This window comes from Triturus cristatus, chromosome 12 (assembly GCF_964204655.1).
Source record: "Triturus cristatus chromosome 12, aTriCri1.1, whole genome shotgun sequence".
Lineage (NCBI taxonomy): Eukaryota > Metazoa > Chordata > Amphibia > Caudata > Salamandridae > Triturus > Triturus cristatus.
In genome coordinates this window covers 700,344,691-700,371,983 of record NC_140595.1, presented here as the reverse complement: position 1 = coordinate 700,371,983, position 27,293 = coordinate 700,344,691, and the positions used below count along the sequence as shown (strand labels likewise).

General features: G+C 46.7%; 1 protein-coding gene across 1 annotated transcript in view; it reads left to right on the top strand.

The window, feature by feature from the left end:
* Window positions 1–27,293, top strand: part of VAMP2 (vesicle associated membrane protein 2) — a 136,838-nt gene that overhangs the window by 69,479 nt on the left and 40,066 nt on the right. Inside the window, exon 2 of the mRNA XM_085639396.1 lies at window positions 19,156–19,270. Coding sequence (XP_085495522.1) covers window positions 19,156–19,270 — 115 coding nt within the window. The remainder of the gene's footprint in view (window positions 1–19,155; window positions 19,271–27,293) is intronic.

Sequence of the window (27,293 nt, the reverse complement as noted above, 5' to 3'; positions counted from 1 at the left end):
ATGCGCGAATTGCACTACGCACCACACACCTAGTCTCAAGCTTTCCACCGTCCACATCACAACTCAAGCCGAGGTCGAAGGTATCATTAATATACGGGTAAACATCACGCCCCCTCAGGGGTCTACGCCACGAAAAGGCAGCAAAAGTTTGGAATAGCTCCATGAGCGGCAGCGTCTTGTACACAGCTGTAGCAAACATAACAACAATATAAAGGACCATCGCGGGTCCCGAACTTAACCCAGCAGGCCGTCCTAGCAGGTCAGCAGTAACCGGCTCTAGTGCCGGGCTACAGAGGGAAGTGAGGCGCTTAGCCCACCCAACCGCCCCCCAAACAAACCCACAGCCCAACTTGGGCAAGATTACCCACAGAAACCCGCGTCCCAGCACCCCGCCCCCCACCCACTGAAGCAACCCCAACTCGCCAGGAATGTCAACCCTCCCCCCACCCAATCGAACCCTCAGTAAGCTCAACAGGAGCAACTTAGTCAATAGAGTCCAGGGGGTACACCCTACAGGGGACATCCAGAGGGCACACAGATCCACCCTTATCTGCCCGTAACCCACCATTGTCATAGAGGGAGGGAGTAGGGTGGTGCCTGGCATACATTACCGATCCCCGTCCAGCACGCAACCGGGCCTCCGTAAGTCAGTCAATACACAGCCCATCAAGTGGTTCACAGGGGAGGGCAAACGGGAAAGGCACAGAAAGGTGGCACAGGAATGCAGAGCAGGAATCACGTTAGTTCCCAAATGGGCAGTCAATGTTCGTTCTCCGAGGCAGCATCTTGTTCATCAATTCGGTCTCGATGTGCTTTCCGCAGGGATTTCAAAAAGTCCTCCACCTGCTGCGGATTCGTGAAGAAGTGTTGCTTCGCTTGATGGGTGACACGTAGCTTCGCCGGGTAAAGTAGTGCATAGTCGATTTGGAGGGCTCTCAGCTTTTTCTTTACATCAATAAATTTGCGACGTTGGTCTTGCACAACAGGAGTAAAATCAGGGAAGACGGTGAAGTTGACCCCCTCAAAGGACAAGTTCTGGTTCGCCCGCGCAGCCCGCAGCGCAGCATCGCGGTCGCGATAGTTCAGGAGCCGTGCGATGATGGGCCGGGGTGGGGCGCCGGGACGTGGCCGCGGGCCAAGTGACCGGTGAGCCCTCTCCACGATGAACTGCTTGGAGAAGGCGTCTGCTCCGATTGAGGCGATGAGGATCCTCTCCACATAGTCCTCCATGCGCCCCGTGTTGGTGGACTCCGGCACACCCACCACGCGGATGTTGTTGCGCCTGCTGCGGGCCTCCAACTCCTCATTTTTAGCAGCTATGATGCGCAGGACATTATCCATTTTATTGAGCTGGGTAGAGTGGGATGCGGTCGCATCTTCAGTCTCCGAGATCCGCCGTTCGGCCTCAGTAAGGCGCTCCTCATGGGCATCGATCTTCTGCGCGTACGCATCCATTCGGGATGTAAGGCGGTCCACCTTATCCACCACTGTGGCGAAACCTTGCCTCATTTCCCGCATCATTTGCTGCATATCTATCGGCGGTGGGGCCTTGTCCACGTCCAGCCCCGGGGGGGCCTGTGCGCCTCCATCATCCGGCGCACTCCGCAGCCCCGGCTTCGCAGCCGGGGCAGCGAACGACAGTTTCGCCTGCTTAGCATCATGTTTGCCCATCGTGGGCTCGTCGTGGGGGACCAGCCCACACCACAGAGTCGTCTTCAGGACGGAATCTGCCCCGGTGGGCGCCGGTGTGCACCGTGGCGCAGCGACGGAGGCAGGCCCTCCGACAAGTCACAAAGCCACAGGGGCAAGCTCAGCCAGCACTCTGATGTGGGCCCAGTACCCGGGAAGGCCGCAAGCCCACGCAGAAAAGCCCTCACACCTGGGACCCCAGCGTAGCACCAACAGGGGGGGGGGGCCGCCAGGCCGCAGCGAAGGGAGGCAGGGGGAATCGTTCAGTTCCGGGCCCACGCCGCAGATCACTCGTCCGCCAGTAGCACCGCCGGAGGGCCCGATAGCCCCGCCGCAGGCTCTCCGACAAGTCACAAAGCCACAGGGGCAAGCGCAGCCAGCATTCTGATGTGGGTCCAGTGCACGGGAAGGCCGCAAGCCCACGCAGAGAAGCCCTCACACCTGGGACCCCAGAGTAGCAACAACAGGGGGGGGGGCCGCCAGGCCGCAGCGAAGGGAGGCAGGGGGAATCGTCCAGGTCCGGGCCCACACCGCAGATCACTCGTCCGCCAGCAGCACCGCCGGAGGGCCCGATAGCCCCGCCGCAATGTCCGCGTCCCGGTCAACTCCGGCAGCGGGGGCCGCAGCGCCCAGGCGGAGCGGGAGGAGGGGGAGGCCCGTCCAGCCGCCAGGCAACACAGTTTCTCCAGTCTCGGGGTCGCACAGGGAGGTCAGCCGTTCTTCGCCGTAGGGCCTCGGGGATCCACACGGCGGCCGGGGGGGGGGGGGTCAAGCCAGGCACAGCTCCGCACTCCGCCGACCCCGCACCGCAAGCAATCCCCTCGTTCTCCTCAGCAGAGGTCGCTTCGGCCAGGGGGGAAGGCCAGGGCCCACTTGCCTCGTGCGCAGCACCGGGCTCGCGTGGTTACAGAATCCGGCCGCCGTCACCACTGCGTCTCAGCTATCGGCCCGACGGGGCTTCCAACGTGTCTCCCAGCGTCCTCGATGGGCTCTCGGCTCCAAAACTTCAGCCGGAGCCGCCAGGGCCCAGCAGCCACATGGACACCCGGTCACGGTCCGGCGGGTGATCGGGGAAGCAGGATAATGGTAGGATTATGTGTCCAGGCAGCAGGAGCCTCACCGAAGCGCGGCCATACTGCGTGCGCGCCCTCTAGCGCCCCGGAGCTGACTTATTCTTGTGCATCTTTGGAAGCATGTATATGGGAGGAATCTTAGGAGTTGGATTGAATAAAAAGATTTGGGTATTCTCATCGATATTGCCATTGTCTACTCCTTGTTGTAAGATGCAGCTTAGTGTCTTCAAGAATTCTTTAGTAGGATCCTGTTCCATTTCAATGTAAGTGTCAGTGTTCTTCACATGTTCATTTACACTGCGTGTATAGTAGTCTGTGTCGAGGACAACTAGAGCTCCCCCTTTGTCAGCTGGTTGAAATGTGAGCGGCTTGTCCTGTCTCAGAGTGTTCAAAATCCGTAATTCTTTTGAAGATAAATTGTATGTTTTCCAGGTCCTTCTTTACCAAAATCTCAAAAGTATCCAAAGATTTATGAGATGGGGGAGACATGAATTTACTTTTAGGTCGAAAGGGTTGTGGACTCGACATCCCTTCTTCAACTGGGGAATTTATTGAAAAGAACCACCTGAGTCTTAGTTTTCGCATAAATTTAAAGAGTGAAATTTCTGTTTCCAAACTGTTGGAAGTGTATGTAGGAACAAAAGAGGTACCTTTGTTCAAAACATGCAACTCTTCTCTACTAAGTTGTTTATGCGAAATATTCACAACTAAGGAATTGTTTTCTTTAGAGTCCTCTGTGGTCTGCCTGTATCGGTAGGTTTTTTTGACTTTTCCCCTGCGAATACGTTGTCTCTGGATCCATTGACTTTGTCCGGGGGCGATATGGACGCTTGGCCTTCGGCTAAAAAAGAAGGTTTAGAGGTTGATGTAATTGCAGATTCCCCTGTTACCCCACTGGGTTGAGTGTATGAACCTACTGTGGGTCGTTGAAGAGATAAATCTTGGTCATTAACTAAACTTTCCTCAGAAGAAGTGGTTCCCGTTTTTTTGAAAGAACGTTTGTGGGCATAAGCTTCAGCCCATGAGTATACCTCGTCCAGTTTATAGTCGATAGTGTCCCTTTTAAATTTCCTAATCTTTCGTTCATGTACTTCTCTTGCTTTTAATTTAGCTTTTCTATCACAATACTCTGATTAACTTGTGTACATTAGGTGTGCAGGCCCACTCACCCTTCTTTGTGGAAGGTAGTCAGTCCTCCTAGGAGTTCTGGAGGTCGCTGGCTGCAGGACAAGGTGATTTTTGGTGCAGGATCTCTGGAAACTGCAGACGGGCCGGTAGGGCTAGGACCAAGTCAGTTCTTCTCTGCAGTCTACTCTGCTGGGCGTCTTCTTTCATCCTTCTTCATAGGTTTTGGGAATCTGCCTTCTTGGTTTAGGACTGCCCCCTAGATACTGTATTTAGGGGGCTTTTTAGGGGTCTCGAGGTCAGTAGCCAATGGGCTGCTGACCTTATGGTGACTACACCCTTGCTGTGCTCAGCCAACGTGGGGGAGTGGGCACAATCCCTCACTCTGATTGGAGTGCGTCTGCCATCTGCAAGATGGCCGGCACTGAAGAGTGGGCTTTACCTCGCCTCCCCCACCTGAGGGGTGGGATTGGCAGAGGTGAGCACACCTTCTGGCCTTTTCTTGTTTTTCCCGCCTGTCTTCCCGCTGAAAAGGAGGGGACACAGGAAGGGGGCCTGTTCCAGGATGTGTTACAAAGGCGACAAGGCCTTTGAAGCTCCCCTGCCACAGATGGCTCTTTCGGACCTGGGTGAGGTGTGACCACCTCCACCCGGCAAAGGCTTTGTTTCTGGGCTCAGGGAGCGAAGGCTCCCACCCCAGGGGTCCAGAAACATGTTTCGTGGTGGCTGGCTGGTGTGTACCAGTCAGGGAACCCACCACCACCAGAGGCTGGTCGTTTTTCAGGGGGCATCTCTAAGATGCCCTCTGAGTGCATGGTGTAATAAAACCCACACTGGCATCAGTGTGGGTTTATTATGCTGAGAAGTTTGCTACCAAACTTCCCAGAATTCAGTAAAGCATTATCGTGCTGTGGAGTTCATAATAACAAACTCCCTAGCCATATACTCTTTATTGTTTTCCTGCACTTACTATGTCTAAGAATTGACTTTGAGACTGTAGGAGTACATTGCTCATGCAACTGTACCCTCGCCAGTGGTACATTGCACCCAGCTATAGAGGTGTCTTACCTATGCCATAGGCAGTGGGTTGCAGGCATGGCGCACAGGTATGTATGCCATGTCGACTCTTCACTTTTCTCTGCACCAAAACACGTCGTCCGTAATGGCACTGTGTATGTGTTAAGGTACAGAACCGCTTATTGTGGCACAATGTGCTGCAGGCCTTAGAGGCCTTCCTTGGTCACAGTGCCCATGGCACCTTTTACAAGTGACTTGTATGTGGCCAGAGTGGTGCCAATTGGGGGCACAAAGGAATAGTTTTGGGAAAGAGCACAGGATCTGGGAACATGCTTGCCAGGGACCCAGGGCACAGCAAGTCAAAGTGTATCAGAAATCTGGCAAAACGTGGGGGGGTTACTGCAACAGAAACCCAGCTTCCTACAGTTGTAGACACCACATTAATATAGTGATCAATGCCCGATCCAGGTTCATTGTTAAAAGGATGGGGTTGTGGTCGTAGTCTGTGCGACCCAGTATTTGGTGTTGTGGATAGAAGGTATTCAGTCACGGGAACCCCATAACGGTGTCCAGTCTTGTGTGCAGCCCATGTGTCCTGTAATAGCAGGAGTACTCCCAGGTTTCTGGGTGGCGCTCCATCCAGAAATCCACTAATTCCCACTGCCCGCACACTGCTGGAATCCCCGCACCAGCTGTCCACACGGATGCGATGGGAGGGGCAGCAGTGACGGGACTAGATTAGTCAAGAACCAGATGTTAGTCCCCTCCCCACAGCCTATGCGTATCAGTAGACTTGAGAATGTGTGGGCAAAAGACATCAAGGAACTGCAGCTTCCCCCCAAGTTGATAAGCGATCTCCACTTTCTGGACCTGGAACAGAATTGAGTAATCTACCAGTTCCCATTCTCTACTGAGCCACAAGCTTGACTGTTTTCTGGTAGGAAAGTTTGTGAATAGCTTTGAAAATGAAGATAAAAGTTGGTTTGAACGTGGTTTGCCTTTTGCATGTTAGCGACTAAAGTATTGTCTGTTGGAGGTTGCAAAACTGCAGACCTATTTTAATCCCAACTACATACTTGTTGCCTAACCCCTTGACTCTTCCATATGAAGTGGTTCACCTGAACAAAGAGTGTCTGCCTACAAAAAACGATCTAAGAAGAGAATTCTTCTATACCTCCTTTACATTCGAGTATTGCAATGAAGCTATGATCACAAGGGCTGAAGACTTAATGGAATCAAAGCCTAGGTTGGGAAGAAACTTTACAATTTTACAGCAAGGTAGTGGTGGTCTAGACAGTAGCACATCAATCCGGCAGTAGTACGTTGGGAAGAAACTTGACTGGACTCAAAAATGTGCTGCAGAGGCCTCTGCTCTCAATGCCAGCCAAAAGCCTGCCTCTTCTTAATTGCCACTTCCACCATTTTGTCCTTCACAGCAATAGGCGAGAAATCCACGGAAGTCTCTACACAAATGACTTTTCTAAAAAAAAGTGAGAAGCAACATTAGGAGACACCAAAGAATGTAAAAGGTGACTGAACGGATTCAACTCTGACAGCTAGTGCATTTTAATCAAGACCCTACCCACCTCAGTCCTGACCCTTTCCACACATTTTCTAGCATTCACATTTAGTTATCTACTGTATAGGAAGCGTATACAGTACGTGAAGATCTGCTAAATTTCCTCACCAGCTAACAAGGACATTGACCAACCCTGTATTCGACACCTACTTCTCTTTAACGTCATTATTTCTATTTGGGAGGATATCTGTTGAGTCGGGAGAGGATGAAGAATATTATGCGAATGGTATTGTGTCCTGCAGCTTTACTCCAGTGCTTGGATCAGCCTCTTTATTTGCTTGATAACATGACTGGCTTAAGCTTTGTAGTATCTCAAAGCTTCGAAAGACCTAGCGAGGAATACAAATTATAGCCATCTGATTTTTAGGTCTGCCTGGAAAGCACAGCTGAGCTGTTGCTAGACCTTAAGTAAAATGGGCTGTGGTTCCGCTCAAATGTACGTTCATGTAAGTACATACAGCTTTTGATTTGACCCGCACGAAGAGTTCTTGCCTTCCACCCACCTTTGATCATTTGTTTATCCAGCTGCTTGAGCCAGGCTCTTTATCAAGTAAAGCTATGGTATTTGACCTTTGTCACGCACATGCCCCTGTGATAAATGGAGCCTGGCCTTTAATATCAAACTAATGCTACTATAATGCTATTAAACATCTTCTCCTAGATAATTAAAGTGTTGATCCTTCTCTTGTTGCTATGGTTGAAAGCTGATGCACAATACAGCAGAGCTTTGTTGGTTGCAGTGGCATGCCAGCGACCAAGGCAATAAGCTGTATCCGTTTATAAAGAAAGGTTATGATTCAGTCAGTGGGCCTGAATTATTGTGAAAAGGATATGCTACAGTTTATGGGCATTTAATGCTGGATTGTTATTAGTATATGAAAATCTGCAGAGAGGTATTTTATTACTTTAATATCGCAGTTTACCCTAGTAGGCAAGGGTTTTAGTATGGGTTACCTACTCTGATAAACTGTGTGGATAAAAGATTTGCAGTATAATGATAATCGTTGTTAGGCTCTCTTCTTAGGAAACCTAGCAGTTTGTTTTGCCAACTGGAATATTGTTTAAGCTTCTAATTTTGTGACTATGCCTGATGGTTGCCTTGTTGGAAAGCTTTTGCTGAATACAGTCGGTCTGATTTTGTTATGGTGACAAGCCACTGATAAAGAGTATCGGCCTGATTGGTTCTCTAGTAAAGGTTATGTCCGACGCTACAGGTCTGATCGCTTTATTATAAAACGTTGTGACAAGGGCAATAATCTTAGCTTATTTACTGTGAAAGTCATTTGCTAAAGCCAATAGACATTTCGTAGTTGATTTTTATCACGCTATGTTACAGGCTATAGACCAGTATTTTGTTGTTGCATGAAATCTCACTGGTTACCATAGCAGGGAAGGGTTTTTATGTTTCTCATCCCCTTATACAGACCCAGAGGTTGAAGATTTTCATTGTGATAATCCTATTGAGACCCTTATTGCAAACATTTGCCTGCCAAGTTTAGGTGGGAGCAATTTTTTCTTTTTCTACTTTTATTCTTTTTAATTTATTTTGCATCTGTTGTGTTTGTGTGAGTTTATTGCAGACGTGTAAGTGAACGAATGCAAGAATGAGGCAGTGGATGAATGACGACACAAGTGCTAAGGTGAGTGACACAATGCATGTATGAGGTCTTATTGAATGCCAAAATCCATCAGTGACTGAGGAGGCACTTTAATTTAAAAGACAGACCTATTGGCATTTCCAGTGCTCGTTTTGTCTGTATCTCTGCCTGGAATGTTTGTTTTGCCTCACTACTAAGGCACAGGACAGAAAAGGGTCCCCTGTTTATTGGTCATAATTCTACATTAGTTGCTTTTTGTGAGTACTTTTCTGGCTCCATCTCATGTTCTCAAACACCAGTGCACGCGGAGAACTATAATGAGGTTTAAAACTCACCTGATTGCTTCCAAGCGAGGTAGCACCACCACTATTCTGTAAGAAAGAGCCTGCTTCACTGCTGTTGGCCTTCACCGTCACTCACACTCCACATCTCCACATAATGCGTGCTGCTGACCTGAGTTTCCAACGTCTGCTCCAACATCACTTTTTGCTGCTATCACCAGCGACTGCACATCACAGGTATGACACCCGTCACATGAGAGAGCAGCTCAAAACGAAGGGATCTGGAATGTGCTGCGCCTTTTATTGTGTTATCCTTTAGTGCAGAGGAGAAGGCGTGAAAATGTGGACAAAACATGGCCTCGCGTACATTGGTACTGGAACAAGGAGATCTGACCTTGTGTAGTGTAATCTGGTGCTTATGTAAAGCGCTCCATTGCCCTCGGGCTGAGTGTGGGCTATACAAAAACTGAAAGGGGGGAAAAAAGAATAAAGCGATGGTGATAAATGTAGCAGGAAATACATCGCCACCACCTTTTTAGGTCTCGGGACCATCCGGTCGGCAGACCGGAAGTCTGGAGATTTAATGTCTTTGAGAAGAGGGGCTTGCACCCGCCCCTCTTCTCTCCTGTTCTCCATTGGCTGGCCTCTTAATTGCTGGCCAGCCACTGGAGAAGAGGTCCAGTCACTCCGATTATGCCCCGTCCTTTTCGGATCGGGGGGCGTGTTTTTTGCGAGAAGTCTCAGGGAGGAGACAACAGCAAAACACGCCCCCAAATCCGAAAAGGACGCTCCCTTTCTCCGAGGCATTTTCTGCTGTGCCTCGGAGAAAGGCGGTGGTGTTCAGGGCGATTCCCGGCAGCATGTACACACAGGGCCAGCCGACTAACTCCGCAGCTGCACCATATGACGTTGTTTACTTTTTGTAGTAAATGCTCTCCCTTTAGCGTACTGAGAGCCACGCACAAACTACGCTTCGAGTATGGCATTGATACGTAAATATTTGCCCCGGCACGCGCGAGTGTTCCATCTGACCAGTTATAAATGCTTTCCGAGCTAAACCCGCCCAGCGATATTTATCAGTATTCTTTGTTGATATGCCCCATAGTCCGTCTTCCCTGTCATGGAGTGCGGTCAATGTAGTTACTAACGCCAGTGAAATCCCGATAAACGTTGGAGAGCGGAAAGAGCTATCCTTGCACGTGCGTGTTCGGAGATTTTACCAGCAATAAATAAGCATGCCCTGCTGTAAAAATACCACGAGAAAATAACCACATACTAAAAGGACGGCTACTGGTTAGATATCCTAATTAGCCAATTCCGAACTGGACACCGAGAAAATTGTAGTCCTTTCTTTATGTCTACCTCGCAGATACCTCCTTTGTTTTGTTTCGGGGGAAGTTTTCGGACGACTACCGGAAGTAATCCGATGTTTCGTTGACCCCCCCCATACACCGCAGCAGGTAGGAGGAGCATTTTTTGTAGGGGCATGTTAAGAAATGAATACCTGAGAGGTGACGGGTGTTAAAGTATGTTCAGAGTGCTTGACACGGTGATGATCCTTCCCAGAGGCGCAACTAGAGACAAATTTCGGGGGGGGGGGGTGAGCAAAAATTTCGGGGGGGGCTGAACTTTAAGCAATAGGCAGAGTGGAGCTGCAGGGGCTCTTAGAAGGGGTGAAACAACAGCACGGCCTCATTAACATGCAAATGGTCTTTCTAAAGACCTGTGAAGTGCTCGGGTGCGGCTGCTTTTCTGCCCGGGAAGGTGTCTCATCCCGGGCTGCCACACACGACGGGGGGGGGGCTGAAGCCCAGTCAGTCCAATGGGTGTTGCGCGCCTGATCCTTCCAAAATATGCGAGATCATACCAGCCCTCCTCCATGAGTTTGACCCAAGAATTGGACTCATTGAAAGAATTTCGATGCTCCTTTAAAGCCAATTCAGTGTTCCAGAATTCCAGCCTCAGTTATCTTGGAAGGTAACTATACCTAGGCCAATATAAAAGCTGATCTCAATAGATGTCCCCCCAGAAATATCCTCGTTCAAGCTCAGTGACACGACTCGCAACGCTTTATCGCAGAGTAGCTCCTTTGTGACTCATTGTCACCCGGACACTTTTCCCACACCTGGGATTTGATACTAGTAAGCCGGTTGCACTAATACACATGAACGTGATTACTGGTAAAAGAAAAGCCCATAACTAGGAAAACAGAGTCTTGTTGACATGGAATCATCTGTTCAACCTAAGCATGAGATTTAAGTAGGTGATCTAAGTCCTGCCAACACTGAATTTTGGCTGCACACAGCCGATGTTTTTTTCTTAATTGCAACGTGACTTTATTTTACCTTTCTGTCACATTTGTGTACAGGTAAAGGTGTATAATGTAAAATATCCTACCTATTGAGAAGGAAAGTTTTAATTAGATTAAGGACACAGACGAGGGTTATGCCTGTCTTTCCTTAGTTTCATTTAACAGCAGTTGTTACCAAGTACATATTCCAAAGAACACGGAAATAATCATGCAGCACAGTAACCACGCATTCCACCAAACACAGTAGTCCTTGCATCATAATTCCCCTGTCCAAATCATAATGTCTTATTTTTTCTTGCGAGGAATTCTTAACCTCCCTTCGACTCAGTGTTCATTCCTCTGATCCAATCCTAGAAAAAAGATACAAATCCATAACCCAGTTCTTTCAGCACACATATATCAATTCAGTTCTCATCTTTAATAAACACATGATAAAAAAAAAATTGTTTTACTCTATATAACATTTTACATAATAAAACATGATATTTTCATGGACTTCTATTGCAAAAATGCTATCACAGAATTTTAATAAACGTATTCTTAATGAAGTAACTCGTGGTGGGAAAAATCTTTCACCTAAGTTTCCTGGGAGAAATAATCCTCGCCTCAGTGTCCTTTGAAACGTTCGTTTTGATGGCTTGAAAATTTTACATTCTGTGTCAGGGTTGGAGGAGAAGAATATGCATGTTCAACGCCAACTTATCACTAAGGACAGCGCATTGAAAATGAGCTTGAAGTAAACATTTCTCCAAGGTTGTTTCTAACGACCAGTCTTTTGCATTCATAATAGTCTCCATTTTCCGTCCCACTGTGACAGCTTTGGAGGCCATAGCGCCTCTTAAATGTACTCAGAAGCAGACCACATCCATGCCTGCATCTGGCATAATCCACTTTACCCTCCTAGGGATGGAAGGAGATTGAAACCTTTTTGTAATTTCAAAAAATAATTCATTTGTGGATTTATATAGTGCGGCTTGTCACCCGTGAGGGTATCCATGCACCGTCAATGGGCGTGGGGAGATTAAATGATTTACCCAGATTGACATAACATTGACGACAGCACAGCCACTCTGAAGATTATTCCAGCACCACTGTCCCCACCCCAACCCCGCCACCCCCTTCACATGGTGTCCATCAGCCACTTCCGTTCTGGTACACAACTGCACCAACGCATGCTTCTTTGTAATGCCTGAAGTCAAAAGCGCGGGATGGCTGAAAGTCACACACCGGACATGGGGCCAGCGGGAAAGATGTGGAAATTAAGGATACCGAGCGACTGGGTATATTCAAGGGCGTGCTGCTGCAGTCCAGGGCTTTTCTTTTACAAATCACCGTTTCCAAGTTTGTGCAGTCACTTGTATCCAGTGAACTGATCTAGGACTACAACTCCCAGAATGCAATTCAAAAGTTTTTAAATGCAAACCCAGGACAACAGCCTTGCACCCTTAATGACAGTTCATAGCAGAGGACATGACACGCATAAAAACCATGTTACAGTTTGGTAAATACAGGGATTATGTGTACACAGAAACTGCCCAAATCACTGGTACAGAACAGGGTCAATTCCCTCTGCCCTGCCAAGCTTCCCATGCATGCATGATGAACTGCTCCAATCCAAGCTTTTTTCTCTGCATTGTGGGGATCATTATAACAAGCATTTACAATGCAACGGTCTCGGCATTGTTAAAGTTAGAGCTATTGGAATTGCTCATGACATTATTTTTGTTTGTTTTTAAAACATGTAAAGAAACGGCATTGTTATTTACAATGTCAATAGCTTAATCTGTGTGTGGGTGCAAATGCAATAGGTCTCGCATTGGAGAGTGATTAAGCTATTGACATTGTAAATAACAATGCCGTTTCTTTAAATGTTTTAAAAACAAAAACATAAACAAAAATGTCATGAGCAATGCCAATACCTCTAACTTTACCAATGCCGAGACCATTGCATTGTAAATGCTTGTTGATTTTATTTATCGAAATGGAGAAAATTGTATCTGCAAACCGAGGCACGGTAAACTTGAACACTATTGCGTGAGAATTGGCACTTAGGGGGCCTTGCTTCAGAAACGTGCTTCTATCCATCCATCTTGGAGTGTGGGCAGGTGTGGCCATACCTTCCAGATGGTAATTTTAAAAATGTGCAAAATGCAGTGGGCAAAGTGCATTTTGGCAGTACGAGTGAGCGTGGGGATGTGGTCAAAGGCGTAACTAAAAAAAACTAAATATTCTTTAACTTCTGTATGCTTGGTACTATAAGGTCCCAGTCTGTGATAGAAAGCACCGTCAGCATGTGAGCTATTATTTTAAATTTGCGTTACCCACAATATAAGAAAGGCTGCTGCAAAATGCGCAAAAAGTTTTAAGATGAAAAAGTGATTACAAAATATAGGTTTTAGTAATACCCAGATTAAACGTAGCACAAATATTTTTGTATAACCTGGCTGGTAGATTCCTTACAACAGCTCTCAAAAGCTTAGCCGTTAGCTCCAATACAATACCTCTCAAAAAGAGTAAATGGGTCATCAGGAAGCTTCAAGTTATTCAATCAATTCAAGCCAATACGGGCGTCCCAGTACCCTTTACATTTGCAGATTGACCAGTTCTGCACATTTACATTTCTTTCAGGTAGCAGCACCCTGGCAAGAATGCATGTGTAGCTGTCTGCCCTCCCTCGGTTTCACAGCACAGGAGATTCCTTGCCTTAAGCTTCAACTGAAGCATTTCATCTCCCAGAATCAACCGTCCCTGGACTGTTTTTTCATAAAAAGTAGACGAACAGTTTTTCTAAAATTTAAAACAGTAAGGGCACGTTTTGCCCCTCAGACCCCTCCCAACACCCTTCTCACACACACACACACACACTTTGGCCACTGTCAAAATGCACAATTCTAGGAACTTCTAAGTCCATGGTATCTGGAATACGCTATAAGCAGTGCCACTGGAATTATGTGGCAGTAGAGGACCAAATGTGGCAGGTTTGCTTTAATATTATACAACAATACAAGCAAATGATATGGCCTACTTTAGCACCTTTTTTGATAGCACTATTTCGACTTTTTCCCCCCTGAAAGATGACTATTCAAGTTTTGCAAACGGCCTTCCACTGTGAGAGGAGCACTTTGCCACTTTTTATTAACTCTTGATCCATTTGCGCTAGAAGCACTTTTTGCTAAAATCTGTAGATTATGCGGCAGGCAGATCATAGATTATTTGGGAAATGCGGCAAGATCATAATTATCTGGAAAAAGCTGCAGCTGCAGTATTGCATAGTTCCACTGGCGCAGGCTTTAAGCCACCTAAAGGCCAGCTGTAAAACACCACGACTGTGGTAGAAAGAAATGGACAAATAAAAGAATTCGAAAAATCGAACGTCGACTATACTTGCCTTTCCCTCCTGTGGTCTGCCTTTCCCAGTCAAGAAGTGTGCAAGTTAATTGTCTGAAACTGCTGGCGCTTTCATTCTTCCTGCATTTGTTCTGACCGGCCCATCGCACTTTTTTTGCATTTATTATTTTCAGAATCTGTTTATCACTGCAGCTCACTCTTCCTTTTGTAGCAGTTATTATGGGTAGTCTTCTGCTATTTCCAACCAATTTCCAGTCACCTGACCAGCAGTGTTGTCAGCGGCGGCTAACATAAAAAGATGTTGCCAGTAAATTTAGCTTGGTTTGCTTTGGCCTCCTACAGAGGTATGGCTACCTCGAGCAGGACATGGGCCTTTGCACTAACAGAATAAATCTCTCTTAGCATGGTAGTCTAGAGCGTGGCTTACATACATACCCTGCAAGCATACAAATTCTATAAATCACGCTGAAAAACGTCACTTTTTTAGGTCTCGCCTGGCGTTGGCAGCGCGCATGCGGTGCTATTCATGCAAGGGCCTTTTGGAATCAATACGTATTCCAAAGCTAGATGTACACGCGTACGGACGGACAGGAGATATGCACGCGTACGGAGGACAGGAGATGTGCACGCATACGGAGGACAGGAGATGCGTACGGGTCGCGGCGTTTTAGCACAACGCGCGCATGGCGCACTTTCCCTCCCTTTCCCCGTCGGGCCCCTCCTTCTTCCATTGTGTGCCAGTGTTGGACAGAGCCCCAAGCGCTGTGGCGGTCCGGACTCTCCTCCTAGTCTGCTTTTTATTAGGGGCTCACTCGCGTTTTAGCACAACGCGCGCATGGCACGCTTTCTCTTTCCCTCCCTTCCCCCTCACCCCCCGTCGGCCCCTCCTTCTTCCATTGTGTGCCAGTGCTGGTCAGAGCCTGAAGCACCGTGCCTGCCCAGACTCTCCTCTCCTGTCTGTTTTTTATTAGGGGCTCGCTCGGAGCATGGTTTCTATTAGATGGTGGCGTGTGCACGTGCAGGCCGGTTTAATGAGCGCAGGGTTTGTTTGCAGAGCTCTGACCCCCAGCTTCCTCACCTGGGATGGGGTTACATTCTTTTCCTCGCACACTGTCGAGCTGCCTTATTCGCACATGTGCGCGAGCGTAGGGGAGAGGGGCGAGGGTGGTGTTGAGGCATATGTTGCTTTGGGTTTGATGTTAAAACCTTCGCAGGGTGTTTTTATTGTACAATATACCTTACTATTTCTGGTACGTAATGCTTCCTTATGTGTTTTGGGTTGGCAATCAGTGGGTCCTCCTTCATTCGTCCCTACACAGGTTGACTGAAACCAAATTCTTGTTTAAAAGGTAGCGTAAACACGGGAGACTCACTAGTATCTAAACAGGCGCAGCACCATGGTACCACAACTCGAGGGGAAGAGGCTACACCCGAGAGGCCTATTTTTAAAGGCGCATGGTTAGGTTTCACTCGTGCGCCAGAGTGACCCTGCGCTCCTTGCGTCACTGTGCAGAGTCCATAGTCCTACCGGTGAGCAGCCTGATGCGCTCACTCTCTTCAGACTCCTTCCGAACTCTCATTCTACTGGGCTTTTAGCACAATCCCTTTTGTTAACAAAAACCCACCAATAACTCGAACATTAAACAAGCTTTAAAAATGCAATAGGTCTCGCATTTTATTAAGTTAAAGCCATTTGCATTGCTATTTAATACCATTAGCAAAGCAAATGGCTTTAACTTAATCAAAGGCGAGACCTATTGCATTTTCAGTGCTTGTTTTCTTAGTGAGGCATATCCTTTTGAAAAGTTTTTGAAGTATAATTTAGTGCAGGCTTTAGACATTTTAAGGGGCCCACCGTTGACATGTCATTAAACCCCCATGAGGTGTAGGCATATTTTATTTGGAGATCCTTCTAATCATGAGAGTTTGACCTTTTGGGATTAAAGATTTCCTTGTTGATGGGCGGTCGTCATGGTTTTCTGGGTGGTACCATCTGGCATCCTTTGTACATCGAATAAAGTGAATGTTATTCCAAGAACCATAGGCACCTGGGCCTTTAAGCTTATCAGCCTTTCGATCTGTTTGCCCTCCGATAGTATTGGGTGTGTTCAGCACCCACTTAGTAGCTTTGCAGCTCATTGACTCCTGAGCAACGCCTTTGGTTCTGTGATCATGAACAGCAAATTTGTCTGGGAAATTTAATCTTGAGGCATAAAATTCAGAGCACCCTTGGGAGAATGTCCTTTCCGTCGAACCAAAGTACGACAGATGCTGCAGCTGTCCCATGTCTTAAATCAGGCACTGCCCTGCAGTTCTCACTAATGTGTTCATAGGTAGTCCTTTTTTCTAGGTGTTGAGTCAAATCCGCATACTTTGCTTTTGCATAGTTACACAGAAATTCGGGCAAATGATGAACAATTTCACATAATTATGCAAACCCCTCATTTGACGCTGTCTTTTATCAACAAATGCGTCCATTTTGAATGTAAAGCTGCATTTTGTGGTAAAAATAAATAAATAACGGCAGCAACCAGACGTGTTCTGCTCATGCGTGTTGTTCCAGTGCACTTGAGCTAAATGTTTACCACGAACTGCACGTAATTACGTGCGTGTCTTAAAAGTCGGGTTTTGTGCAACAAGTATAATGCAGAATTACGAGAGATTACACCAGTTTTGCAGAAATGTTTCTCTGCCTGAGATGGAAGCTGCTGAGGCAGAATCCCAGCATCGGAGGCATCTGATAACTTGACTTTTTCGGACACCTTGGATGCTCTTCCTGTTTACAGGTCTCACACTCTCCAGCGGTAAACACCCAGCTATGGTGGGCTGCTGCTCTTCATCAAAGTCCTTTGATGGTGATCTTACTATGTTGTGTTATTAAATTGTCTGGTCAGTGAAGCATGCAGGAAATAAAGGACAGACATGGAGCCCGCTTCTAAAGACAGCAGCAGCAAGTTACAATAACACAGGTGAACAGTAGCAAAGCACCACTTGCAGCATACACATACAAGACTGCCCCTCTGTCCTTGCATTGCAACCAGCATAATGATATATTCCATTCAGTATATGAATAATCACTGGGCACAGTACAAATCTGTGGTCTATCGTGTAGTAATGACAATTGCATATTTTGAATAGTGTTTAACGTCTGTTTTTTAAAGAGTAATTTCTGCCACAGGCTTGCAGTTATAGGACTGCATTAGCACTTGATTTAAGTTTGTGAACTAGCAGTAGCTATATGTTCAGTACTCTGTTAACGTGTTAATTTTACCCAATTAAATGGTGGTACTTTTTTAGACTACTGAAAGGTTGATAGGCTGAGTTGGCACGCTTTGACTCAAACCTCTGACCCCCCCTCGATCCCTAAGTTGTACTTGTCATTCAGGCTGCAGAGATTGTACAACTGAGAATTTGGTCCCGGAGCAGCTTCATGCTTTGTTAACATGTGTTGCTTGACTGATCTGAGATGCGTATGTTACGCAAATTTGTAGAACGCACTATCACCTTGGAGGGTATCCTGGCTTCTAGTTGCACTTAAGGACAAGTGGGAGGGTTGTAGGAGAAGGCTTAACCGCAGGTCTGGTCTTCTGTATGTTTGTAATGTGTGCAAGTAGGAGTCCGGATGAGCTGAGGTGTTTGGAAAATTTGTGAAAGCAGATGTAATAGTGGAGGTATGCCGAGCCAGTGTCATGTAGTGCCTTGAAAGTGTGGGTGAGGAGTCTGAACTATGTTCATTTGTGAATGGGGAGCCAGTGGAGCTCCTGCAGGTGTGATTTTAGTGAGGCATGTAAGGTTGAGAGTGATTCTGGCTGTCGAGTTCTGAATATTCTGTGGTGAGGTTTTGTTGATCCCGGCATAGAGGGTGTTCCTGTAGTTCAGCTTGCTTGTGACTGGGGTGTGCGCGATGATTTTCTGGGTACTGATTGGAAGCCATTTGAAAATCTTCCTCCGCATCTTCAGGGTACCGAAGCATGAGGTGGTGACAGAATTGACGTGAGCGGTCATGTTGAGTTTGCTGTCGATGATGATCCCCGGGGTGCTTAGTATGGGTGGTGAGGTGGGTTGTCGCTCCTAGCTCGGTTGACCACCGGTGGTGGGGCGGGGGGTGCGACGGTTGTGCTCTTCCTTAAGGTTACGTTTTTTAACTTGGCAGTGTTCAGCTTTAGGCAGGATGCTTCTTCTACTGAAATCAGGAGGCCTGGAATGAAACATTAAATTTTCGTATTAAGCATGTTAGATTTCCAACCAACATCAAGAATCTGTTTGACTGTGGCACGCTCTGTATAAAATATTCACACACTTCAAGGACATGCATATCAGGTTGGTGCTGTGCATGAATGTGATGCCAAGAAGAGATTCGATTATGGGTGGATTTTGGTCACTGATTCTTGTTGATGATTGGTAGACATCTCTTATGTCAATGTAGTGGGTTGTTCCAAGTGACTTACAATAGAGGCTTGATATTCTGATCTTGTGGAGGCTGACTAGGACCTAGAACAAGTCATGTTTTTGTCCCACCCACATGGAAGGATTCTTTCTTCTGTCCCTCATACATGTGCTCATTTTGGTGAAAGCTTTCCTCTGGTGCCCCTCAGTCTGACCATTTTCTCCCATACATTTTTCTTCTCTTGGCCATGAACTGGATGCTTTTGCTGGTTGTTCATGACCTTGGATGCCTGGGGTCTTACTGGGTCTCGACCCTTCCTTAGACACAGGCTGCATATACTGGAAGATTTCTCTTTGGACCTTCTCATCTCTAGGAGTCTGACCCTTTCTGCAGCCCTATGCACTGGGCACTCAGTGCTTTCCTCTGGGTCTGACCCTTGGCCATCCCACGATTAAGCTCTGGGTCTTCTCATGGTGTCCTAGTCGTAACTCGAGCCTTGGACTCTTTCCTCTGTGTCCTTCTTCCCTCCTGCTTTCCTATGTCTGGTTACTGAGCCACTGACGTCTGTTTGACCGGAGTCCTTGCCCCATCCCTCACGCCTGTGACCTGAAATCCTTTTCATCGGTCTTGTGCCCCTCGCAACCCGACTCTCCACACACACCTGGTTGTTGCGGTTCTAATCCAGCGCTAAGGGCCCTGTAACTCCTTAATTTACTGATGTTTGTCTCTTACTGTTTGTCCTTCCAGGTCTGCTCCACCTTCTGGACCCCCTGCTGCTGGTGGAGAGGGTGGTGCCCCGCCACCTCCACCCAACCTGACCAGTAACCGGAGACTTCAGCAGACTCAGGCCCAAGTGGATGAGGTGGGTGCTGGTTATGGGTAGGGGGAAAAGATAAAACTGTAACCACTTTATGAATCTTCATCTGCATACCTCTCCCCCAAGGGACTTGTATTGAGTTCATGGCTGCAGTGTGTATGGATTGGTTGCAATGGTAGTTCTTGTATATGGAAACCAATCTTAAGTAGAAGTAAGAGGACAACTGCCCAGAAGAAACTTATTCTGCTGAAATCAAAGAGAGCACCTGCTCCATCAGTACCTCCAGAAGCCCGAATGGGAAAAAATAAAAAAGAACAAATGACCTTCCAGGCTTATTGTGGTGGATAAAAACTAATGCGAGAGAGAAATAACACTAATGTACACAATGCATACTGCGTCATAAATAACAGAATTCGCACCTTCCGTGCAAGTTACTCCCCAGTACTCCAATGTACAAACAAAAAACACTATTAGAGGAGACCACACAGGGCCAAAGGGCCTTCTCAGAAGCACACAGCTGGAGCTGACACAGGCCTGACGCCCTTCCGGTTTTCACACATTCCATCCTCCCGGGCAACACACCTCCCGTGAGGCACTCGGCACACTTCCTACTTCACCTTCTATTCTGGCCCTCGGTAACTCAGGGGAATAAATGCCTGTCGGGTATTCAGCATTATTTACTTTGTATCCTGTTTCTCTCCAGTATTGAATCTTTCATAAATTCACATGCTTGTATCTTCCCCATCGTCATGGTTGGATTCTTGCGGTAATTAGAAAAGTACCATCGAAGTACATAGAAATCCCCAAAAGGGAAAGAAAACTTCTAGAGTCGTCGTCCTCATTATGTAGGCCCAAACTCCGACCAATCAGAGACCAGCCCTAGACCTCATCTCCCAAGTCAGAGCCACCAGACCTCAGTGTGTCAGTGAGTGAACTTTTGACCCTGCTGGAATTCTCCTCCGGTTATTGTGGTGTTCTTTCTTTCACTAAGTATGTCTGACGGTGTTCTCCAATGTCTTATTATACAAATGTTTCCTACAGTGAGTGCAATAGCTATCAATCGTCTTGTATGGTTTGTGAGATTTGGGAGATCTTCCTCTCCAGGTTTTATGAGTACCTCAACTATTGTATCTTTTGATATCTGTATTATCCTTCGCTTTTGGAAACCTTCGGAACTATTGCAACATTGTATCCTGCAACATTGTATTCTGCGGTCCTTTGCTCATACCGAGCCACCGCTGCTGGTTCTTACCGTCACTGTGGGGAAGGAAGGGAGGAACACTACATCCCCCAGGCGCCCTTTGCTGACTCCACCTGGGCCTAGGGCCGCCCACCTGACCTCCCGCCCACCGGTCCTTCAAGAAACCTCGCGGAACCCGCTGGCGCGGGTCCCGCTTCGCTTTTGGAAACTCTCGGTATTATTGCAACATTGTATCCTGCAATATTGTATTCTGCGGTCCTTTGCTCATACCGAGCCACCGCTGCTGGTTCTTACCGTCACTGTGGGGAAGGAAGGAAGGGAGGAACACTACATCCCCCAGGCGCCCTTTGCTGACTCCACCTGGGCCTAGGGCCGCCCACCTGACCTCCCGCCCACTGGTTCTATATCTATCCATCACTGTGTCCGCAGCGCGGAACGCGCGCGGGAACGAGCCCGGGCGAAGCCCGGGACAAGGGCGGGACCGTCTGTGGCCGTCAGGGGCCGAGGGAGGCCGGGGCGGGCCATCCCCCTTGGTCCCATCGTTTTGTTGTTTCTGGTAAAGTCTCCCGTTATCAAGTATTTTGTGGACTAAGTGTGGATGTGTTTGCAATAGTATACAGTTAATTGCACCCCCTCGTCTAGTTTTGTACTATTTAACTGAGCTTATGGCAAGGTCTACGCGTTCGGGAAAGGGAGGTGGGTCTGGCGGGGGCACAGTTAGTGGCACCTTAGATCAATTTTTAATACGCGCCTGTTCTTTTCTTGAAAAGGAAATAGCTATCACAGAACGCAGATTCTCTCTTGATCAGCTCAATGCCAAACGTTCGTCACTGGGCAAAATAGCAATGGCTGTTTCCCCCGTTACAGAAAATAATCAAACAAATACTATCACACTGGGGATCAACCAAAGTACGGCGTCCAGAATGGATATAAATCTAGATAGCTCTATAGGTCATGGCCCTTTATCACAGTTAGACTCGTCCCATTCTCCCCTGCTGGTGATTTCAACGGCGGCCTCCGAGTCTATTGTTAACATAGTCCCCACCCCTGTTATTCCTGTTTCCCTTGTGTCATCTAATATTGCTGGATCTAAAACTGCTCCAAGCAAAAGGAAAAGAGTGGGTAGTGGCCATAAGGGGGACCGTCCAAAAGCACCCAAGAAATGTAAAACCAAATCGTGCAATACTATCAACATGAAAGCGGGTCGCACAGCGATATCTACACCTCAACAACAGAGGATACAATAATCCACTGCGCACCCTATTAATTTGGTCCCCCAAACAACATCTGTAGAGCAGCTACCTTTGAATCCTGGTTCATATGGCCCCGAGTTTCAATCTTCTCTTGTTGACCAAATCGAAATTCTTATTAAATCTCTCACACTCACCTTTATTGAAAGAGTGAAGACTCTGTCTGAGAGGCTCGAGAGATTTGAGCAGGCCTCCTTAGACAACTTCTTCTCTCTTAAATCATTAATTAAGTTGCATTCGAAGATTGGCCATGATAATCCTGTTATTGTTGACCCCATTCCTAATATTCCAAGCAAGCCTATTTCCCAACCTACTCTGCTAAATTTGAATATTACCTCAAATTTAGGGCCCAAGAATGGAGCCATTGCACCAGGTCGCAAATCCTCAGCATCTACGCGTAACCTGGATAGAAAATCCACGAAAAATAAAAAACTAGTCTCTGGTCCAACTAATAGTCACGAAAATCTTGAAGCATTAGGACACGAGACAGAATCCACCCAGAGTCTGCCCAAATCATCTAGTAAGGGTCCTGTACAAGATCAACCGAACGATAATGTTTTCTGCACCCAGCACAACTTACCTCATATTAATTTGCCACCGGAGTGCCTACCTTTTGTGGTTGTTTTAACAGGAGTTCCTCAGCTTAAAGCTGGTAAAACTGAATCCTTTACTGAATTAAAAAATAAAACAACACATTGGCTTAACAACAACAAGCCGCTTCCTAGGCACCTGGATGGCCATGTTCTCCATGTTAGAAGGGTTTCCTGGGTGGGTAATAGACGTAAGAACATGTCTGGCGATTGTATTCTTGTAAATTTTAGGGATCCTCGTGTCACAAGGCTAATTTGTAACAATCATTCAGGCTCTGCTACAAATGGTATAGGATGTCTTGACTTAAGTCAATTCTATTCAGATTCTGCATATTTCCACTACTCAGTCTTTTTTCCACTTGGCCCACGACGGGTTCCACAAGGGGGCCCAGACCACCAGTGACAATGATTACGCCACTTCTGCCTCTATTAGACATCGAGAATCGCATGGACATTATGATTCTTATTGACATGGAAACCCTACTGCGGTTGGTTTTTGTATCTCCACTGGCGGCCAATACAATGAAGATGCAGAAGCTCTCTCTGAACCTGCTGGGGATCCCCTACCTATCACTCTGACACTCCATGCCCAACACCAAAGACCACAGTTTGGTCCAAATTTTCAGGATATAAACTACCCGTTATCGCCTCCCATATCTAACTTGTCTCAGGTCACTCCTAGTTTTGCCATTCCTCCTATAACACGAGATTTACTCAGACGTCCCTCCTCTAATGGTCCTAAGCTGGAATGTAGCTGGCATCGCTAGCAAACTAGATCTTCCAACTTGGAATTCTTTGATAGAGCCCTATAGTATTTGTATTTTTCAGGAGACTTGGAGCACAGTGCCCCACCATATGGTTGGCTATTCCACCTTTTTTGAGCCGGCCATTCTATCCTCGTCTGGGAGAGGACGCCCTTCGGGCGGTCTTCTCATTTGGGTCAGCATCTCTCTTGGGTGCACTATTAGGCAGGTCCATAATATCTCTCCTGACATCTTAAGGCTCACTCTCAAGGGAGCTCAGGGAAGGAAATCTTTTGGTATATTAAATATCTATTCCAGGGGTTTAAGCGGAGGAGCTTTGTCACCCACACTTACACTTCTTGAGGGTGAACTGCGTAAGTGCCATCACGCATCTCACGTCCTGGTAGCAGGAGATTTTAATTGCTCTTTTGAGCCCCTTGCATCATTAGACCTCCCTGATTTATTGGAGGATGACGCCAAAAGAGTCATTCCTTTATTATCATTGCCCCCCATTAGGCGATGGACAAAATCAGTTATATATATGAACACCATGACCTTAGAGTTTGGACTAAGGGCGGCAAACGGCAGAACAGCCTCAGACCTGCAAGGTACTCACACCTATAACAGGACAAACCATACTTCGAGGATAGATTGTATACTTCTCGACTTTAAACTTTGGTCATATGTGGTGGACATGGAAATAATTCCCTGTTGATAGCTTTGGGAGGGAGTAAATGGGTCTTTGATTCCACCAATAGGTAGCTTTATGTCAACACTCGAGGAGCGCCCCGCAAACTGCGAGAGGCGCCTTAAATGGCGTAAAGTGATGCTCGACGATGAGAAAGTTCAGTCGATTGGGGTAATACTGTGTGCAGCACAAGTTGAGTTGGCCTCGTTTAATACTCATGAGGCTGCTTATGGCAAGGTCCCAATCGTTTTTCAAGGTATTATCAAAGAGCTGGGGAATTTATTTCTAGTATATGGTAAAGGCGGTTCAGCGAGGGGGGGGGGGGTTAAGCACAAATTTATGGATGGCTGGTACACACAAAACTGTAGGCGGAAGAAATCTGCCTTAATTACGGCCCTTAAAAGTAGGATCACGCCTGAGATCCAGCTGGCCAGGAAGGAGTATAGGATCTGTGTGTCAAATGCTAAAAAGGCTTGGGAAGAACAGTATTGGCAGGCACTAAGGGAGGCTTCCTTAAAACGCGACTCTGGTCATTTCTGGAGTATAATTAGGACTAAGAATAGACCAGCCCATGAGCTTATGACTTGTAACATCACTAGTGTGGTTTGGTTTGAGCATTTCTCCAAACTTTACTCCTCCTTGCCCGAGAGTGAGGGGGAGCTTCTTTCTATGGAGGCTTTCCCCTCAGTGGGAACACCGAATACTAATCCTTTTACTGAAAGGGAAGTGGTCAATGCTTTTAAGTCCATTGTCCCCCAGAAGGCAGCTGGTCCCGGTGGTATCCCTGGTGACGTCCTCAGATTAGACCCAGTCAGTTGGGGGAAGCTTCTCTCCACCCTAATCAATGCCATCGCTAATGGTGCTTCGGTCCCTGAATCTTGGAAGGGGGCTGAGGTAGTCCCGATTTTTAAGAAGGGTGGCAGGGATGACCCAGCCAACTATCGCCCAATTAGTCTGATTGACTCAACCCAGAAGGTTGTTGGGAAGGTGATCCTGGAGAGGATCTTATTCTGGGCGAATGATAATAACATCCTTTCAGACTATCAGGCAGGCTTCAGGGTCGGGACAGGTACCATAGAACAAGTTTTCAGATTGCTCCTCATCTACTGGAAGGTTGTCCTCCTTGGAAAGGGCAGCCTTTACCTCGCCTTTATAGATCTTAAAACAGCTTTTGATCTAGTTCCCCGATCTACTCTGTGGGATGTCCTGGCCAGTATGAAGATCCCATCTTATCTATTGGCTCTATTAATAAAACTCCATGAGGGAAACTACGCACAAGTGCGGTGGGGTTCTCAGGGCCAGAAAACAGAGAGAATCCCAGTGAACAGGGGTGTACGCCAGGGGTGTGTCCTTGCCCCTACCCTTTTTTCACTTTATGTGAACGGTGTAGTGGAGCACCTGATGAAAGTCCCTTCTGACGCGCCATCCCTGGCGGGCGAACGTATTCCAACTCTCCTGTTCGCTGACGACACTCTTTTGTTGTCTAAAACACCTATCGGTCTTCAAATTCTCCTCGACAGCTTTCAAACCTTCTGTAATGGCAGAGGCCTCATAATAAATTCCGCCAAAACCAAATATTTAATTTTGAATCCACCCAAAAAATTAGGACGGCCCCCAGTTCTGAATGCGGTTAACCTTGATAGGGTAAAAGAATTCGATTACCTGGGTATCCGCATTTCAGATACTATGCATTGGTCAACTCACATACAAAAGATGCTTCTAAACCATAAGCGGGTTACTGGTGCCCTCCTCAGGGAACATCGTTCTTCTTTGTCTAGGCCAATAGCCCCAGCCCTAGAGATATATAAAGCAAAAGGTGTGAGCTCGGCACTCTATGGCGCCGAATTATGGGGCCTAAATAATATTGACTAGCTTGCTAAGTCTGATTCTAGTTTTTACAAGGAATTGATGGCACTACCCCAGAGCACTCCAGTGGTACCTCTGTTATTGGACTTAGGGTGCCACACGTTGAAAGACTTGGCAAAAGTCCGCCCCCTTCTTTTATGGGCCCGGCTTTGGCGAACCCCTGAGTTAGCGAAGTATGCTGAGGGACTGACTGAAATATTGTCCATGCCTTGTTGGTACAAAATTAAATGGCTGAAAGATGTTAAGACCTTGCTTTGTGACCTCGGTCTTAAAGACGCTTGGGTGAATAAAACCTCACCCCCGAAAGCTGAACTGAAGAAATTGTACTGGAGTTGGGTCACTGCGAAGAGGAATTCTAGTCTTTATGGTGCTAGAAGCACCACTGAGTTCTTAAGGCTTAAGGATGAAGTGCGTTATGAGCCTTATCTTGATATTATCCAGATGCCTTTTGATCGAGCCCTCTATTTTAAATTTAGGGTTGGCACACTTCCAGTGCGCGAATTAACCGCACGCTGGAAGCCACCTCTTCAGACATCACCATTTTGTCTTTTTTGCGAGACTCGAGTCGAGTCAATTGCACATGTTTTATTTGCATGTCCTGAATATAAAATCCCAAGGACCTATTGGCTCAAACCCCTGTGTAGAGACTTAGGCACAAGAGACCATCTCATAGCTTTGCGCATTTTTAAATCTGATACACGATCTCTGTATTGTTGCGCATGATCCAAGTTTCTGAGGTGGTCTTGGCTCTTAAGATCTAAAGCCCTCGCAGTCCACACATAAGCAGATCTTTCTCTTTTGTCATATTGATTGCTTATATTCTCTTTTAAAGAAATTGTCTTATTTATTCTGTTTATATGTACTTTTTACCTTCTGTCTGCTTTGGAAATCTGGTGATATCACTGTTTTATGACTAGTTTTGTGATTTTATATTGTCTATGTTATAAATGTACACGCTTTTAAGATATGCTTATATCGAAATAAAGCTTATTTCATTCATTTAAAAATCTGAGAAGGTAACATTTCATAGTAATTTATTGTGTGGCCATAATTTGATTTTATACTCCTTTTTTTTTTTTAATGTATTGTTTATAAACTGACGTACTTCTCAATAAACATATACCAAAAACAAAAAAAAAGGGATGTCTGAAGGTTCTAAGAAGAGGTTTTTCAGGCCCTGTAGATCATGTGGAAAGTTTAGACTTTTTTCAGAACATCCACATAAGGACTGCCTTTATGGTCTCTATCCTAAACATACAGCCAAGGACTGTAAATATTGTAGAACCTTCTCTGCTAAGATTAAAGGATAGAGAGGCCAGATTATTGTTATGGCTCCAGAAGAAATAAATCTAAATCGGAGTCTGGATCTGACATTGAATAAAGCCCTTGGCCTTCCTCTCTTGAGCGAAAACGTAAAAATGGGGGCTCCACCTCATTAAAGGCTGATGTTGAGAAATCAAAGGTAGGAAAATCACTTTCTGCCAAAAAGACAGCCATTAAGTCTAAAGATTCTGGTCTGAAGAAGCATTCTGCTGCCTCGCTGCCTGTTAATCCTCTCAAACAGGCTTTGTCTACGAAGAAAACACCATTGACTGACCCGTCGTTGAGAATCTCTTCAAATTTCCCGACTTCTGTGGCGACTACTTCTTCGTCGACAGCCGTGACTACGGCATCGTCGACGAGCATGGTGACGACAATTTCATCGTCGACGGCGTTGTTGACTGCTTCGT